The sequence below is a fragment of the Prinia subflava genome, chromosome 3 (assembly GCF_021018805.1).
Source record: "Prinia subflava isolate CZ2003 ecotype Zambia chromosome 3, Cam_Psub_1.2, whole genome shotgun sequence".
Classification (NCBI taxonomy): domain Eukaryota; kingdom Metazoa; phylum Chordata; class Aves; order Passeriformes; family Cisticolidae; genus Prinia; species Prinia subflava.
Genome location: NC_086249.1, coordinates 9697957 through 9714538, shown reverse-complemented (window position 1 = coordinate 9714538; position 16582 = coordinate 9697957). Strand labels below are relative to the sequence as shown.

General features: G+C 40.1%; 1 protein-coding gene across 18 annotated transcripts in view; it reads right to left on the bottom strand.

The window, feature by feature from the left end:
* SAMSN1 (SAM domain, SH3 domain and nuclear localization signals 1) overlaps positions 1–16582 on the bottom strand; it is a 185897-nt gene that overhangs the window by 30734 nt on the left and 138581 nt on the right. Inside the window, exon 1 of one of the 18 annotated variants that reach the window (XM_063393920.1) lies at positions 3285–3457. The exons of the other annotated variants lie outside the window; for them this stretch is intronic. Coding sequence (XP_063249990.1) covers positions 3285–3341 — 57 coding nt within the window. The 5' untranslated portion in view covers positions 3342–3457. Of the gene's footprint in view, positions 1–3284; positions 3458–16582 lie in introns of those variants that run through there. 18 annotated transcript variants of the gene reach the window in all.

Sequence of the window (16582 nt, the reverse complement as noted above, 5' to 3'; positions counted from 1 at the left end):
ATGCAGGATAGCTGTGAAGTGCTTTAATGGGTTTTTATGTGTATGGTGTTGCCTGAAGGGTGTACAAAAGAGAAGACTAGAACCTGTATAATTTGTTAGAGTGCTTTTTCTTGCTGCCACTCTAAATCTGTTTCATTCCACTACCCAGATGCACTGACATCTGTAACATCATAAGGCTCAAAGAGGCTGAAATCCAGATGATTTCAGGGCTCTTTCCCTCATCCTCTAAGTCAACTGCTCTCCCCCTCCCCAGCTCTCTGAGGGCTGGTGGGCCAGACTGCACAGCCCCGTAGCTGAAACTCATCTAGGACACCCATCCTTTCCCCAGTTGCTTTCCTGCTCTGCAGTGCTCCAGGAATGCAGGAGCCACACAGGAGCTGTCCCTGCAGTGAGCCACTCCAGCCATCAGCGTGACCATGGACCTCAGGGCTTTGTGCAAGACCTACTTTGTCTGACCTCACCTGCCCACAAATAATTCCACAGCTCTGAGCAGCTACACCATGTAAACCACGCCATGTCTCATCTGGCAGAGATGAAAGGAGGGCAGGGAAGGACTCCCTAAAGGAAGGGATGGGAGATGCACAGGTTCTGTTGTGACAGAAAGTCATTTAAGGTCCTGCATAGACAGATAGGTTAGATTAGATAGGCTTGGAATAGAGAGCTTAGCCCTTCAGTTGCTTGAATGTCTTCAACATTAAAGAGGGTATTTTTAACCCTTAGGACTTTTCCTTTGTAATTCAGCTTCCTCAGCTGTTATATAAGGTATAAATGTACACCAGTATGTGCAGCTACAATGATAAACATTTGCAAAGGATCAGAATCCTTCCAGTATCTCTTTTGAATGCATTTCTCTCTCATTTCTCTCCCAGTTCTCCCTAGCCTGGTTTAGATGTCTTTTGCCTAAAAATGAATGCTTATTTATATAAATACATTCAGTAATTATATGCATATCCATGAATACACCAAAGCTGCCAGACAGTCAAAGAAGTTATTAGCATGACGGCAGCACTACCGAAATCTTGCTGCATGACAGGAAAAAAAAAAAAAAACAAACCCTACAAAACTATTCTTTTGTGGCATAGATCAACTTTTTCATAATGTGCACCGAGAGTGTTAATACAGATTTTTGTCTATCCAGCATCCAACACATCTGCAGAAGTCTCTTAAGCACCACAATAATAAATAAGGTAAATGCACTGCACATAGTGAACAGTGAGATACTGAACATGTATTGCTCTTGGTCATTGAATTGCCCACCACCATGAATTTTATACAGGGACAGAAAATTGCCTTGAGAAAGGCTTTAACACCAGCCTTCTGTGGTATTTGTTCATCTTCATCAGAAGGCATCAATTCATGCCAGTATTCTTCACATAAGAAAGTAATAAAACCAAAAGGGTTAAAAAAGAAAATATTGGTGAAACACTCTAATTAAGGCACAGAAATTCATACAGTTGTAATAAAGACAAGTAGTCACCATGGTTAAGATTCAATTACCTAAAAAGATCTTTTTGGTGTCCCCTTTGAGGGTCTAAGGCTGCAAACCTTTACATTTATATTTTAAAACAGGCCTTGTGGCTCTCTCACAGGTCTGTGTGGATGTCTTGGAGACACTGGGATGTCTAAGTGGCCCAAAGGCAGGGTGAGGTAGCCCAAGACCTGCCCAGTGGCAATGGTGTCATGCCGTGTGAGCATGAGGAGGTACCAAATATTGTCAGCACAGAGCAGGGCCAGCCAGGACACCATCTACAGAGGCCACTTGTGAAATCCTGTAACTTCTCCAAGAGCTGAGGACCTGTGTCCCATCTTACCCAACTCAGCATTAAGCAACTTGAGTATTTACGTTGCTTCCCTTGGACAAGTTTCAAAACGTGCTACAACAAACCAAGATTCCTGTTCTGTGCAACGTGGGGCTGTCTGCTGCCCTGCCCTGATTGTGAGCAGCACATGCAGCAAAGACACTCTTCTCATGGAAAGTTTACACAGTTCCGTGCAAAAACTGGGCCTTTAAAAATAAAAATCAGACTGTTGTTAAGGAAAGCCTTGTTCTGGAGTGTGGCCAAAAATGGTTTTTGAAATATTTTATAGACAGAGAAACAAAGCCTATCCCCAGAGCCTTTCATGGCCACTTCTTGTTTAATCAATAATGTAATTAGATATTAATTATAATTCTTCCCTGACATTAAAACACAGTATAATTAGTGAGAAAAAAAAAAGTGTATACCAAACCAACTGGTGCAATGCTTAAAAAAAAATTAAAATGTGGGGAAAATGGCATCAAAATCACTTTCAAATGGAAAAAGCCATTAGTTTTAACTATTAATGAGTCATAGTCTAAAATTGCAAGCACAATCCACAAAAGCCTATGCTGTGTAGAACCAGAGGGCATCCTTGCTGCAGTAATCTCTAAGGACACAGAGGTCACTAAGGGAGCTCTATTCCCAAACAATGAGAAGGTGGATCTGTATACTGGGAGACACCAGTTGGGAGCAGAGAAGTACTACAAGCCTTTTCTAATCTCTTTGTTACATTTTCAGCACCAATAAACTGAGGCAGAAACGGAGACTGAGGTACTCAGGCTGAGCCGTAGCTCTTGCACTGCAGCCTTAAAATACTCTACAATACTTGTACAATACAATGCACAGAGGTCATTCTGCACTCAGTCCAGGGACTGAAAATAAATTTAGAGCATTGGACATGTCCTTGCAAAACTCTCCCTTCCTTTCTTACAATTCCAGATGCTGGAAATCGTCCACTGTAGCACATAGTCAATTTGTTTAAAGTACTTCTTTCAGGCTGATATTTTAATGATTCCCAAAGAAATTAACAGGACAAACACTGATTGCCAAGTACCCTCTTCTCCTGTGGTCATGGTGATGCAGAAGCAAATTTATTAAAATAAGGAACAAATTTGATAGCTGTTCTAAATCTTCACTGATTCTCACACTCCTTTCTAGGACATCACTGGTTTATCATAGATGAAACGGAAAAAGGGGATTTTGTGTGCCCATCTGCTAAAAGACTGATGCAGAGCATAAAACAGCAAAGTCCAGCACCAGAATTCTTTAGCACAGCTATAGCAGCTTCACAATGATGATTCCTTGAATGGGATCTTTACTATTCTAAAGCGAGTATATCCAAACAGATTCCTGAGTTATAGCACTGAGGTACTTGTAAGCACGTGAGAAAATCCTGAAGTTAGGCTTTAAGAGGAAACCTTTGTATTGAAAATTGTTAAGAACTCCTATTATCATTAATTGATGACAAAAATGAGACATCCTTACCTTTGGCTTTTGGCTTTTCTCCTTATCAGATGCATTAGATGGCTTTCTCTTCAGCATGTTTAACCCTCTGGGTGTGATAATCCACTGGGTGTGCAACTGCTATGAACTGGTAACCAAACTAAGTGCAAGGGAGGGCACTCGGGACCTGCACTCTGGTTATGCAGTTCCCTATTCTGTCAGGATGTGACTTCACACAGCTGCATGGGGGAGTCAACTGAATCCTTCCTTTGGGGAGGGGGTGAGGAAGGAGGGGAGGAAGTGACGGGGACAAGAAGGAGAGAGGTGCACCAAGGAGATGAGTTGAAAATTAGGGCAGGGGTCGAAGTGAGAAACGCTTTAAATCTTTGCTGCTTGTGTCACCATCAGGCCTCAGTAGGACTTTGGACAACCTCGAGAAAATCATTCTCTTTTCCTCTCTCAATTTTTCCCTCTCAGCCTTATGGCACCAGGTGCACCTTTATTTCCACCTGTGCTGGGACCTGTGTGTGAAGAAGGTGTGCTGATATTCAGAGCACCAAGAGATATTATTGATATCAGATGTGAGCTACATTGTGGGCATAACTGGCCCCTGACTCCTCCATTCCTCTCTTGGCTCTCCAGCAATGCAATAAAAGCAGTGAGATTAAAGGTTGCTGTTTGGTAGAGAAGGGAATTATCTAAAACCATCTTTTTCTTTTGCATGGTGGAATATTTTTTTTGCCACTCATCACAGAGCTGAGACTCCCTGAAACAGCATTTTTCAATCCTCCATTTTCCTTGATTTGCTGAAAAATTCACAGGGAGAAAGGCAAGTCTTACAGAAGACTTTAAAAAAAGAGGCAGAGGGAAATGGCAGAGATCCTCTACAACCTCTTGAAAACAAATGCAAAAGATAAAAGAAAGAAGCACTATTAAAATAGTTTAAACTCCTGCTTCATTTTGTTTGAATTTTTTTATCTTAGAGAAAAAAACAAAAGTCCTGAGCATACAAAGTAAAACCTATTTCTTGTGAATCGTAGGCCACAAACCTTGAAACGAATAAATATTCCCAACTTTTTGCTGAGTAATGGAGGCGAATTCTCAGTTTCAAACCCCAGATCTTCAGGCTCCCCACACAGCTTCAATTAAATCTTAATTTAAGATTACTACAAATGTAAAAGAAATATCTTAGTAAGTTGCAAGAAGAAGAAAAAGGCTCAGAAGTAAGTGCCAAGAAAAAACTTTGGGGTGATGGGGTTTTCTTCTTTTTTGTTTTTGTTTGTTTGTTTTGTTTGTTTTAAAAATTTGTTATTTTTCTCTTTTTTTTTTCCCCAAGCAAATGTATTTTAAGCAGCCTTAACTCATAATCTTGATACAAATGAAAGCTCTTTTAAAAATATTCTTCTTTCTCTTCTACCATATGAATATTCCAAATAGGGATAAGACATACTCATCAGATGAATTCCCATTTTGGTTTGCTATTTGGACTTCTCTTTAAATGTTTAAGAGAAGTTTTGGAGGGTTTTTTGGGTTCTGGTGGACGGGCAGCTGGATGGACTGAGACTGACTGATGATGAAATAATTGTTATACACTTGGAATAATTGTTCTACATATATTGAGGTTTTCCTTTCCAGGCCTTATAAGATGGGGTTGGTAAGAAGGGCAGGAGGAACTGCAGTTAAGGTACCGAAATTCTGCCAAATGTAGCCCAAAACTCTCTAGGTTTGTGGGTTGCCATGCACTACGTTTTGAACCTCAGCCCATGATGCTTCACTTCACATTTTAATCAGAACAACAGTAATTAAAACCAAAGTTGAATGTGAGGGGTTTATTATTGAAAATAATATATCAATCAAAGTTCCTGATAATTAAGAGCATTAATAATAATTAATTAATAATAATCGTTAACTCAACGGTATTTTTCCCTATATTTGAAAACACCACCTGAAACATCAGGTTAAGTTTCTAAGCAGAAGGAGGTTTTACCATGGATATTTAATCAGCCTCAGTAATTCAGTGGGGCCATAAGTTGTTATAAAAGCTGTATATATGTTTAATAGTAATTAAACTTGATTCTTATCTCCATAGATTTACATTGCAGTATATTGGTTTTCTTTTTAATCCTATCTAAACGTGAGGATTAAATCAGACTCTGCTGATCATTAGACTGTGATTTCCTGTCTCAGGCCACTGTTAAAATCTTCATGATTAATAAAATGGGAACTCAGCTGGAGAGTAATATATGAGCTTCCTTTCTGTGGAATATTTATTGTTAAACAGGAAGAAAGAGGCTATTTCAAGAGATATAGTACCCACCCATATCTATTTCCTTTCCTCATCCACATATCAGAAAAATTATAGCAGCTTGAAGGCTGACCTGATTATATTCTTGCCCTTGGAAGGTTGACCCACCAGTTTTAAAAAGTAACAAAGTGAAGAAAATCAAACATATATAACATTAGCTTCATTTAATTTAGTTAACTATTAAGTTTCAAAAGGAGCTCTTTTGAATTAAAAATTAATAATAAGCTTGGCTTATATCCTCTGTATTTGAAGCTAATTTTTCAAAGGGGAATGAGTACCTGTGTAAAATTAAAAGAAAAATTATTATACTTAGTTTTCTGTTGGACATGACTGCATGTAACTTATTCCATTTCCTTGCTGGGCTTTGAATATGATCCAAATCCCAGTGAAATCAATAGAAGTTTTTCAGGTGATTTTTATGGGGCTTGGACTGACTCCTCTACCCTGAAACAACCAGGCAATGTCACTCTTTTATCTGGAAAGTCGTATGGGCAAAAAGGCTATCCACTTAAATATAATTAAGATGACCCCATGAGAATGATTCCCACCGCCATTATATTTATAAAAGGCAACATCCCTTATAGCTCATTATTATCATCACTCACTTTTAATGAATGGACCGTGATGGATGGTCCTGGATGTTCCAGTGCTTTATGTGCCTCCCTCCCACACAGTATCACATTCCCCCAGGGGCCCCATCCAGTTACCTTCCCTGAGAGGAGAGATCACTTCCAGACCAGACTGCAAGTGTAAACTTATCCTTTCAATGCTTGATTATTCTGATAAAACTAGAAAGTGGGGTGTGAAGTAGATGGAAGGGTTTAGCACACTGGCCACCTGTCAAAAAGCAAATGAAACGAGACTTTCTCTATATTAGCAACTCGTTTTTCATTGTCCATCAGGCAAAACTGGTCCAAGTTTAACTGGAGACTCCAAAATACCTTGGGGTTCTACATTGATTTCTCTAATACTAAACAAGCCCAGAATTTCTTAGTCTGTCTATTTTTTAATTAAAAGAAGACATATTTTGAACCCGAAAGGAATCCTGCCTTCAGCCTGTGATTTTTTTGGCCATGGGTCTCCCTATGCCATCTAACTCACTCGGATATTGCAGAAATCTCAGAACAGCAAGTGAAGCTGAGTGAATAATTTGCAGTGAATAATTTACTCAACAAATTTAATCTTTATTTCCTCAAGGAATGTTCGTGAGCAGAACACAATTTCCTCAAATGTATTAATTATGGGCCAGAATTTAGCTAGATACTTCCCTCTCCTGGTCTGATTTGAGCCAGCCACAGCTACACTCACTGCTCATCCTCAGCAGAGCTCTCTCCATGAGCTATCACAGCAAAGAATCTTCAGAAACTAAAAAGAACAGGTGTGGAAAACTGAAGCCAAGCCCTCTGTCCCCTGACAACAACCCATGAAAGAAGACAGAGGTTGAAGGCTGGGCTGTAACCAAACAACAGACTCACTTTAATTTTAATTTTAATGCCAAAGACTGAGGCTGCAATTTTCCACTGGGATGCTGGGGAGTGGAACTGGATGCCTAAAGTCCCATCTCTAAGACTCCCACATTCTCTGAAAACTCATCAAGACTTTAGTACTGAAAATGGGTCAAAAAAAAATATTAAGGGGCTTCATGCAACAAAATGTTAGATTTCCTGTTGAATGAGCTCCCACGTGCTTATCTCATCAGGAATAGAAAATGGAGAGGCTAAAAACCTCAGTCTTAGAGAGACAGGACATGATTAAAGACTATTTTAAGCTTACAGTTTTGATTTGTGGCTGTGTGGACCCTATATCAAGAAGACTCCTATCCCACACAAAGTATAATTCTTATGAAACCGGCCATGCAGCAAAGTGAATAACTAACACCTAAGTTTTGCTTCAAAAACTTAAGTTTTTCGAAGTCATTTACTTTGTGTGGATTTTTATTGACATACCTAAAATGAAAAGGTGAAAGACACCACAAAGAGTGGCAGTCTAAGCTGTTTTAAGCAGGGTGCAGAGCAGCAGGAACATCCCTATTATGGCAGCTCCTAGGAAATGTGATCTTGACCTCTCAGACTATTGGGCTTCCTTCTCTTCCTGAAAAAATGTTACAGTGATTCTTCCTTCTTTTATGCTAATCCTTTACCTTTAAGGTCAATGGAGTCATGAAGAATTATGGCAGGGACAGGCCAGAGAAACACCACTACCAGAGTTTAAAGAGGTGTCTGGTCCAAAGGAGTGGTTGATGCTCTGTGAGTAAGAGAAAGTGTCTCATTGCCAGGCCCTCAAACTGTGTCCTTGGCTTGTTCTCAACACCACCTGTCCTAAAGGGAAATTGAAGTACCAGGAGCTTATCTCAAGCTTTGATCCCAGCACATTCTCTTGCATTAGCAGCAGATGAGCAGATCAGTCATACCTACACTATGTCATGTTAGCAGCAACACTAATAAAAATGTATACTACTGAGACATAAGGATTCTCAAGGAGATTGGCTTTCACCTGTTGAACAAATCCCTTTCCTACTGGCTTGAAGAGCAAGAGCCAAAGTTGTGTCTATATCTTCCAGGTGTTCCTGTTGAGAAAACTCAAAGTCAGCAAGGCTGATGCCTTGTGAAGCAGAAGCCTTATCCAGCATCTGTGAAATAATTTGCTGCAGAAACGTGCGTCACTTGTGGTTTTCCTGTGCAATCCCTGCACTCTGCAAGCAGAGCACACGCTGGTCTGTGATGAACAACAGAAGGCAGCTGGCAGGATGCTGCTGCTGTGCAGGGGAGCAACCACACTCTTTCTCAGGGTGAATGCTAAAATCAAGGCTACACTGCAGTGTTCATACCTAGAACACCTCCGTGGGCTCTGTTAGGGAACGCTGTGGTCGCTAATCAGCTACAAGAGCATTTTATCCCACGGAATTTGCAGGTTTGTGTGACTTGTTTTATTGTCATCCAGCTGAAGCTCAGCCTCCCAGAAATGCAATTACAGATAAATAGTGACGGCTGCCTTGTACATCCATTTAAAAAGCTCAGATATGAGATTTTCAATAAAGGAAACTGATATAAAAATAAATTTAGGCTCTCTGTTTTAATCTCATGCACAAAACATGACATGCTTCATTTGGTATTTAGAAGACCAGCTTAACACAGCAGCCCTGACAGTGCAGCAGGGGATTTTTTCAAGGTATGTACATGATGCCTGCCAGCCTATCTCTGATTAGAATCAAGATCAACAGAAGTAAATTCTGATTAACTTTAATGCCAGCCTGCTGTCAGAAAACTCTGCAGCTTGAACCATCTTTTCACAGTAAACATCTCCTGCTGAAATCCTTCACTGGTGTCAGTGTGTCACATTGCTGTGCCATCACAGCCTTAGGACTGCTGTGCAAAGGCTAACAGGAAAAGGAATAACACAACGCACTGCTCATTCATTCACTTGCAAGGCTTGGATTTCATACTGATTCTAGAGCAAAATGTTGTTCTCCCTTTTTCCTTTAACATGGTGAAAATCATTATTTGGAAGTAGCAGAGAAGGACAAGACGGTCTTATTTGTAAATAATAAGGTCTGATTTTAAAAATCTATTTCTACCCATTTAAGTGATGTGATACCTGACTGATAGCCAGCAGAAACCCAAAGTCTTCATCCCCGAGAAGAGGTGGTTATTTGCAACCTTAATCTTCCTTTCCCTCCTCTCCTCCCTATGCTGTGTACCAGATCCATGGGCTTACTGTAGCAAAACTTAATTCAGGTGCTAACATTAATGGCAATACCTCCAAAATCTGGCAGGATGCTGGTCAAAAACAGCTCCATCATCAGCCCTGCCAAATCACACACACACTGGGAATGAGGCTTTAGAGGCTGATTTGCTCTTACCTCCAGGTCTGAACCTCAGTGAAGGGAGGCCTGGCTCATGCTCTGTGCTTGTCTGGCAGGTGTAGGAGGTTTCCTGGATCCACCAGCTGCTTGCTCCAGGGCAGGAGGGAGAGAGGGAGGGTGGGCAAGCTATAGCCACAGCGAGCTCCCTGACAAAGGAGAGGAGATGCTTTTCCTGCTGGATTTTGGCACTGAGGACTGGCAAGGTGATTGTGCACCATGATTGCTGGTCATGGCTAGTGCCCCTCTTGCCTCACTCAGGATTTCATGGGATGCTCCAGGCTGTGGCTGAAGAGTCACAACTGACTAAGCTGCCCCAGCCCAGGTGAGCCTTGCTAACAGGGTGGGGACTGGCTCTCAGCCCATCAACAGGATGAAGTGAAGCACAGCCACATAAATTTATTTCATTAAGGGTTTAAGATAACATGCTCTGTCTCAGGCTGTAGGCTAAAGGCACTCACAGGGACAGTCACAGTGCTCAGTATGTTTAAGGTAATTATGTGTCAGGAACTTGTCTTTGGGGAGACAAGAGAATGGAAATGGAAGGCTGTCTCCAAAACTGTGCTTTGTAGAGACTAGTTCTTTGCCTCTTCACAAGCATCTCCCTTTTCTTCCACATTCCTTCCACCAATCTTTACCTTTTTTTCATTCTATTCTCAAGCTCTTTCCTCTCTCACTTCCCGCAAATCGTATGAGCTTTTGACTCATACCTTGCATACCTCTTCTCTAGAGAACGTTTTTTACCATCTATTCTCAGCTATGTGATACCTTTTTTTCTATCACATGCATTATTTTGTGTAGTTTCTGTTTCCTTTGCCTTACTGCTGCCACAGAAAGCAGAAGCTGATAAAAAGACAACAAAACCTTTCCTACAAACACCTCCATCTGCTAAAAGTTCTACTGAGCTACAGACAGCAAACTGGAGAGGATTCTCACTCTAGGAGGAAACTCTGAAAGCTAAATTTAGGCCTCCTAATTTACAACAAGTTTTTTAGGTTTTTTAATAGATGTACAAACTGGTGGAGAGAAACTTTAATATTATGCTGCTCTGGTTTGTGAGGGGAAAGTTCACAAAAACCTTTGAAACATCTTTGGATTCAAACACCCCTAGAGGTCAAAAGAATAATTCCTAAACTCCTAAAATATCATCACCCTTATGTATCATACACACCCAAACTCATTAGAGTAAGAAAATGAACTTTTGAAGCCAAGGAAAGGCAGAATTACTGCTATTTGTGATACCTGATTCTCCCCCCTACATGTGTGTTTCACGATGCAGTTTCAGACAGCTTTAACATTTACCACATTTTCTCCACTGAATTTCTGTCTGATTGAGTGGAAACTATGAATCTGAATGACAGTGTCAGAGCTTGCAAATAAACTGTTTGAACTGCTGCCCTTCTGGGGCACAAGCTGGAATGTGTATCCTTGCTTGTGCAACAGCCATCTGATGTGTACAAGAATGCTCTATCCCCATTTTGCAAATGAAGCCTGAGGCAGACAAGTGAAGTGATTTGTCTGATTTCACACAAGTTGTCTGTAGTAGTGTAGGGAGCTGAATCTGCATTATCTACATCTTCAATCACTGGATCATGATTCATGGGTTTAAAGAAGCTATGCTGCTATAAGGAGCTGGAGTAAGGATTTATTTTGTCATTCTCATTCAGGGGAGCACTGAGAAGTTGTGTTAAAAGTTATTTACAATTGATAATTGACTGCAAGTAATTCTCAGGGTATGACCCTGTGGTTAGATATGCAAAAAATTTGAGCAAATATAGGTGCAAGCAAAGTTTGGGGAGTTAGATTTCATGTCTTTCAGACTAGAAAATCTGAATACTACCTTGCCATAATTTTTAGGGGAATTATGTAGAAGTATAAATGTGAAGAAGGAAATCTAGGTATTAAAACACTTACGCAATCTAGAACTAAATATAGAAACCCTCAAGATATCTGCAAAGGTTTCTGTCTCATGATCTTAAACTATGTGAACTCTTGATTTTCCTACTTCCCCCACACTGTTTGTCATCATTTCTTGTGCTATGCTATCAAAGATAAGTTGTAAGTAGAAGTGAAGAAGTTTCACGTCATTTAACCTAATTAATTTGGTTCTTTTGCAAAAATTATTCAGCCAGATTACTTCAAATGGATTGGAGTGTAAGCATTTCCAGCAAAAATTATGTTATTTTCAAGTTTCCAGTTTGCTTCCCTTATGTATTAGGGAAGGTGAACTTCTTCATTCAATTAAATGTCTACAGAAGAACAGTCCAGAAATTTCATTACCATAGGTGAACTCCTTTCAAAACAAAAGTAAATACTCAGATACAAGTCACAGACCACTTTTTGCTGAAAAGCCCTGGTCTTTGTCTTCCAGTGATCTGTCCATAATCTGAAATTATCTAAATAGCAGAATTACAGGTGTGTCCACTCTGTGTTCCTTGTTTCATTTCCAGTCTTATTTTTCAGGCCCTATTCTTGTTCATTTCACCCACAAATATTTTTTTCCAAGTTGGATGAACACACAGTTTTCACATTAAATTTTCAGTTTCTAAAAACAAGTCTGGAATTATGCAAGATATGCCCTGCTTTTGGAGAATGTCACAACAGAAGTGCTTCTTTTAAAGGACTTTGAAACAGATTCATTATAATAATGCTGCAGCCCTAGAAACCTTAGTACCTTTCTGGCACTGAAAATCCTCACTCTTCCATTTCTGTCATTGCTGAGCACTGATATCATGTGATTTTCCCTTCACTTCTGTGTGAGGGAGATGAAAACAGAACTAATTTCTTCTGATTTATGAAAGGCTTATTTCACAAATAGGCTTTAGGGAGGACTTTAAGTATACAAAAGTGACTTACCAAGGAGAATTACAAGCTTAATCTACACTCACAAAAGAAGCAAGCAAACATAATCAGCCATCTCAGAGCATCCAGGAAATTGATGTACCCAAAAGAAGACCCATTTGAATCAGCTAGAGAAGACAAGGGGTATCAGGCATTGTGGTGTGCACTGCTAGCCACCACTTATCTATCCTTGTAACTTAAGGTCAGTGAAGATCCTTGAGTCATCCTCAGCCATGGCTTCCTTACCAAAGCCTCAAAATCCTTACCTAATTAATCATGTGGGTAGCACTTTAATTATAGCTTCATCAGGGGTTCTGGAGAAATCAGAAGCTTAGCTTGCTCCTTCTCCTGCATGAAGATGAGCAATCATGAGGAATGCACTGAGCTGCTGCAAGGACAGTGAAGATTCAACACTTTGGCTACAAATGGGAAGCTTGTCACCCGTTCAACAAGCACAAGATCTGGAAAATATTTAGGTTTCAAAAGTGAATGTACACAGAAGTAAAACTGCATTACTTTGTGCCAGGAGATAAATTGCACTGTAAAAATTTTAAAAGTTGCCTGATGGTTTCATTGGTCAAAATGTCCCTGCCAGCACCAGGAGCAAATACATTAGCACAACACAGCGTGAAAAGACAGCCTGTACTAGCTGATTCATTGAGCTGGAGCACTGATCAAGTGGAGAAATGTGTCGTTTTGTGGGGTTGTTGTTTGGTTAGGTTTTTTTTTGTTTTTTTGTTTTTTTTGGTTTTTTTTTTTTGTTTGTTTGTTTTTTTTTTCTTTTTTTTTTAATGGTTTTTTTTTTGGTGGGGTTTTTTTGGTTTTTTTGTTTGTTTGTTTTGGTTTGTTTTGGTTTGGTTGTTGTTGTTTGTTTATTTTTGGTTGGTTTTGTTTTTGTTTTGTATGGTGCATGGGAAGAAATGATAGCCTTAAATATTGGGTCTTTTAATTTAAAAAGAAAAAAAAACAACAACAAGAATGTCTTTTATACTGGACTGACAGCAGATCCACATAAGGATGATATTGTCACAGATCAGGTAAATAAAGCAGCAGACAGGCAATGCAATCTATTTCCTTCAGTATGCAAAAGTGCATAATTTTGGCAGCTCCAAAGCAGGCTAACAGGAGGTCATCCTTTCACCAGACAGTTTGTTACCAACAACTTCACTTAGCTTAATTATATTTTGACTCTTAATCATGTTTCATGAAGCAGGTAGCACTCTTTCTATTGAGAATTCATATACCACTTACAAAGAATAAGTCTAGAAAATGCAGTTTTTCCTCCAATTTCAACTATCATATTGCCCTTCATACTACTTTCATGACAGTAATCCAAAATCTTTCATTTCTCTCTCTAGCTGAAGCTCTGCAGGACCTAGTAACTATGGCAGAAGCAAACCCATGAAATCTGCTGAGGTGAATTGCAATGTTGTTCTGCAGTTATCTGTAACAATATTAAAAATGTTGTGGTATTCTAAAATGTCTTTTAGTGTAAATAAATTCACTTCATTATCATTCTGTCTCATATACACTAGCAAGTACTTGCAATCCAACTTCACAAAACAGCCCAGAAGTTTGTGGCAGAAAAAGTTTGGGAAGATTTTTGGTAGATTTAGGTACACCTGCCTCTCAGACTAATGGAAAATATTATATTATTCCCTATATAGCTATGAAAATTCTAGTCAGCTATTAAAAATAAAAAATAGGACAAGAGTTACCATAGTGAAGAATAACAGCATCAGATTTTTCACATTTTTTAAAACCTGCTTTAGGACTGCATGGCCGATGTCATCACAGATGAGGACACCAAAATTTCCACATTACTATGCAAGAAATAACAAAAATCAGTGTAGGAAGTGGAATGGTAGTGGCAGATATTTGCTATCAGCACAGTGCAATGGTGCATCTTTAGAGAGGCTGGACACCTTCCCAGTTTCCTGTCTTCCAAGCACAAAGCTTGAGAGAAGAATCCTTGTGCTTTAAGAGGTGATTTTCTCTCACTCTTTCTATTTAACTGCAGCAAGTCCTATAATGTTTACCAACTTGTTGCTGTAACTGTTTCTTGAATAAAGGTTCCTGTGAAAGTAGAAAAAGTAAAACTCTAGACTCTGAAGCATCACGAAAATAAATGTTCTTAAGTTCACTAGTATTTGTGTTGGTTTTTTTTTTTCTGAGTCCGTATTTTTATTAGTATTTCCAAGAAAAGCAAACACTGAAAATTTAGTTGTGGCTCTTGGCTTTTCATCAGTTTAAAAAACAAAGCCATTCAAATGTCACCAGCGCTTTACTACAAAAGATTTGCATAAACCTCAATCCCTACCCACTCACAAATCTTAAAATTCAAAATAAGTTTTCACAAGCTTCTGGAACGTGGTTTGAATGGGGAAAAATTAGTTCCTTTGTAGCACTGTTCCTTTTTGTCTATCAGTTCCTGTATGTGCCATGCCTGCAGTCTGGGGAGTGTGGAGGTGTTTCTGGCTCTCTCTTTACCTTGCAAGGGAGGTGCTGAATACAGAAGGAGAAGGGTTGAGCTTGTGGGCCAATGGGGAGAGCAGGGCAACCACTGAAATTATCTAGAATGTTATAAACAGCAACAGGAAATCTGCTGAGGGCCTTGTAAATGAAGATATGACAAGATGAAAGAGAAGCAGCTGGGGATGGTTTTGTATCTTAGGAAACAAATCCTGTTTTTGTGTCTTAGCCACAGCTTGTCACCTGAACGTGCACATCATGGTCTTGATTGATTTTGTTTACTGCCTTTCAGCTGCCCTGTGTCCCTTCCCTGGGCAAAGACATTGGCTACAGCTGAACAGGACTCTCTAACACCCCTAGAAAATAGATTTATACTTGGCGAGGATCTGGCTTCCTACCTTGTCACTGAAATAGGAACAAGAGCTATAGCTTCTAAAAGGACCACTTATTTCTGACAGTGTAGCAGCCAGAGTGACCGGAGCAGCTGAAAATTGGAGTCTCAGAAAAGTGATTTGGGGATTTCCAGGCATTCTTTTTAGTGCTGTATTTGTGCCAAATGAGGATTCAAAATGCAGTTGAGAAAGCTCTTCTAAGGCATGTTCAGGTGTCTCTCAACAGAAAGATATTAGCTGAAGACAGGAAAAACCGCAGAAAACAGTCAAATTGCTGAAGAAAATTGAGCAGTCAGAAAGTCCATTAAAGCCCACAGCATTCTGGTGTGCAGCAGAAACTGCTGGCTGAAATGGAGCAGAAATCTTCCCGCAGCAATTCTCTGGGCAGTGCTAGTACAGCTTTCAGTGGGAGCCCTCTTTGCTGGGGAAGAACGCCCTGCTCCGTTCGGGCTGTCCGTACCCTTCCTCCCTGCTCCACGAGCCCAGGGAGCAGGGCTCAGCCACTGCCACCACAGATACCAACCCTGCATGGACTCCAGGCAACGTGCAGTCCTTTCTGAGGACCAGAATGATCAGGAGCAGCAGGGGAGGTGCAGAGGGCAGAGTAAGAGCATCCACAGCAAGGAAGCAAGGCTGCTGTGGAGCAACCAGCAACCAGAACTTATTATGTACAGGGTGTCAGGAAAAGCTAGAGTAAGGAAATGTACAAAACCAGCGTTGACAATTAGAGTGTTTCTTCAGCAAAAAAGAAAAGAGAGTCAAAATAGCCATGTCTTCTAGGGGTCAAAGGGAGATGCTGAGAAATGGCTTGCCTGACCAGGAGGAAAGGAAAAATCCACAATGGCAGAGAAACATGGCCAGAAATGGCAGGGCAAACATAATCGTGATAAGACCATAACAGTTTCCTGAGAGGAATGTGGAGAGAATGAACACAGGAATTGGCATTTTCCCTTTTGTAGTTTCCCTAAACTTATTGTTAATCCCACCACAATGTAATAATTCATATCAGATAGAAACCAAACTTTCTAAGCTTTCTACTCTCCTCTTAACCTGAAATGGGAGGGAAAATATATCTTCCTCTGCAGTACCTTTAGATTTTTTTCGTTCTCCTCATCAAAATCCCTGGTCTTTTTAGTCTTGGGAAATGTCCCTCATATTTCATTCTCACTGAATGGCAAACGCAGGTTGCACCACGTAAATATTCTTATGGTATTCATGACTAAATCCTTCTTCTGTAAAATTTAACCATGCTGCTAAGGTGTGTGAAGAAGAGAAACCCACTTCCAGTAACTCTCTGCTCATTTGTCTCCAACAGAGGATGTTCTGTCCTCTGCCTTTCCTGTAAAGGAAGCCTGTGTGATTCTACAAGCACATCCTCCATATTTCACAGATATTGGGACAGTCGATGGGTCAGCCAGTGATGTAGCACGTTAAAGTATTGAGGGAGAGGAGAAAAGGACTCATCTGCTTT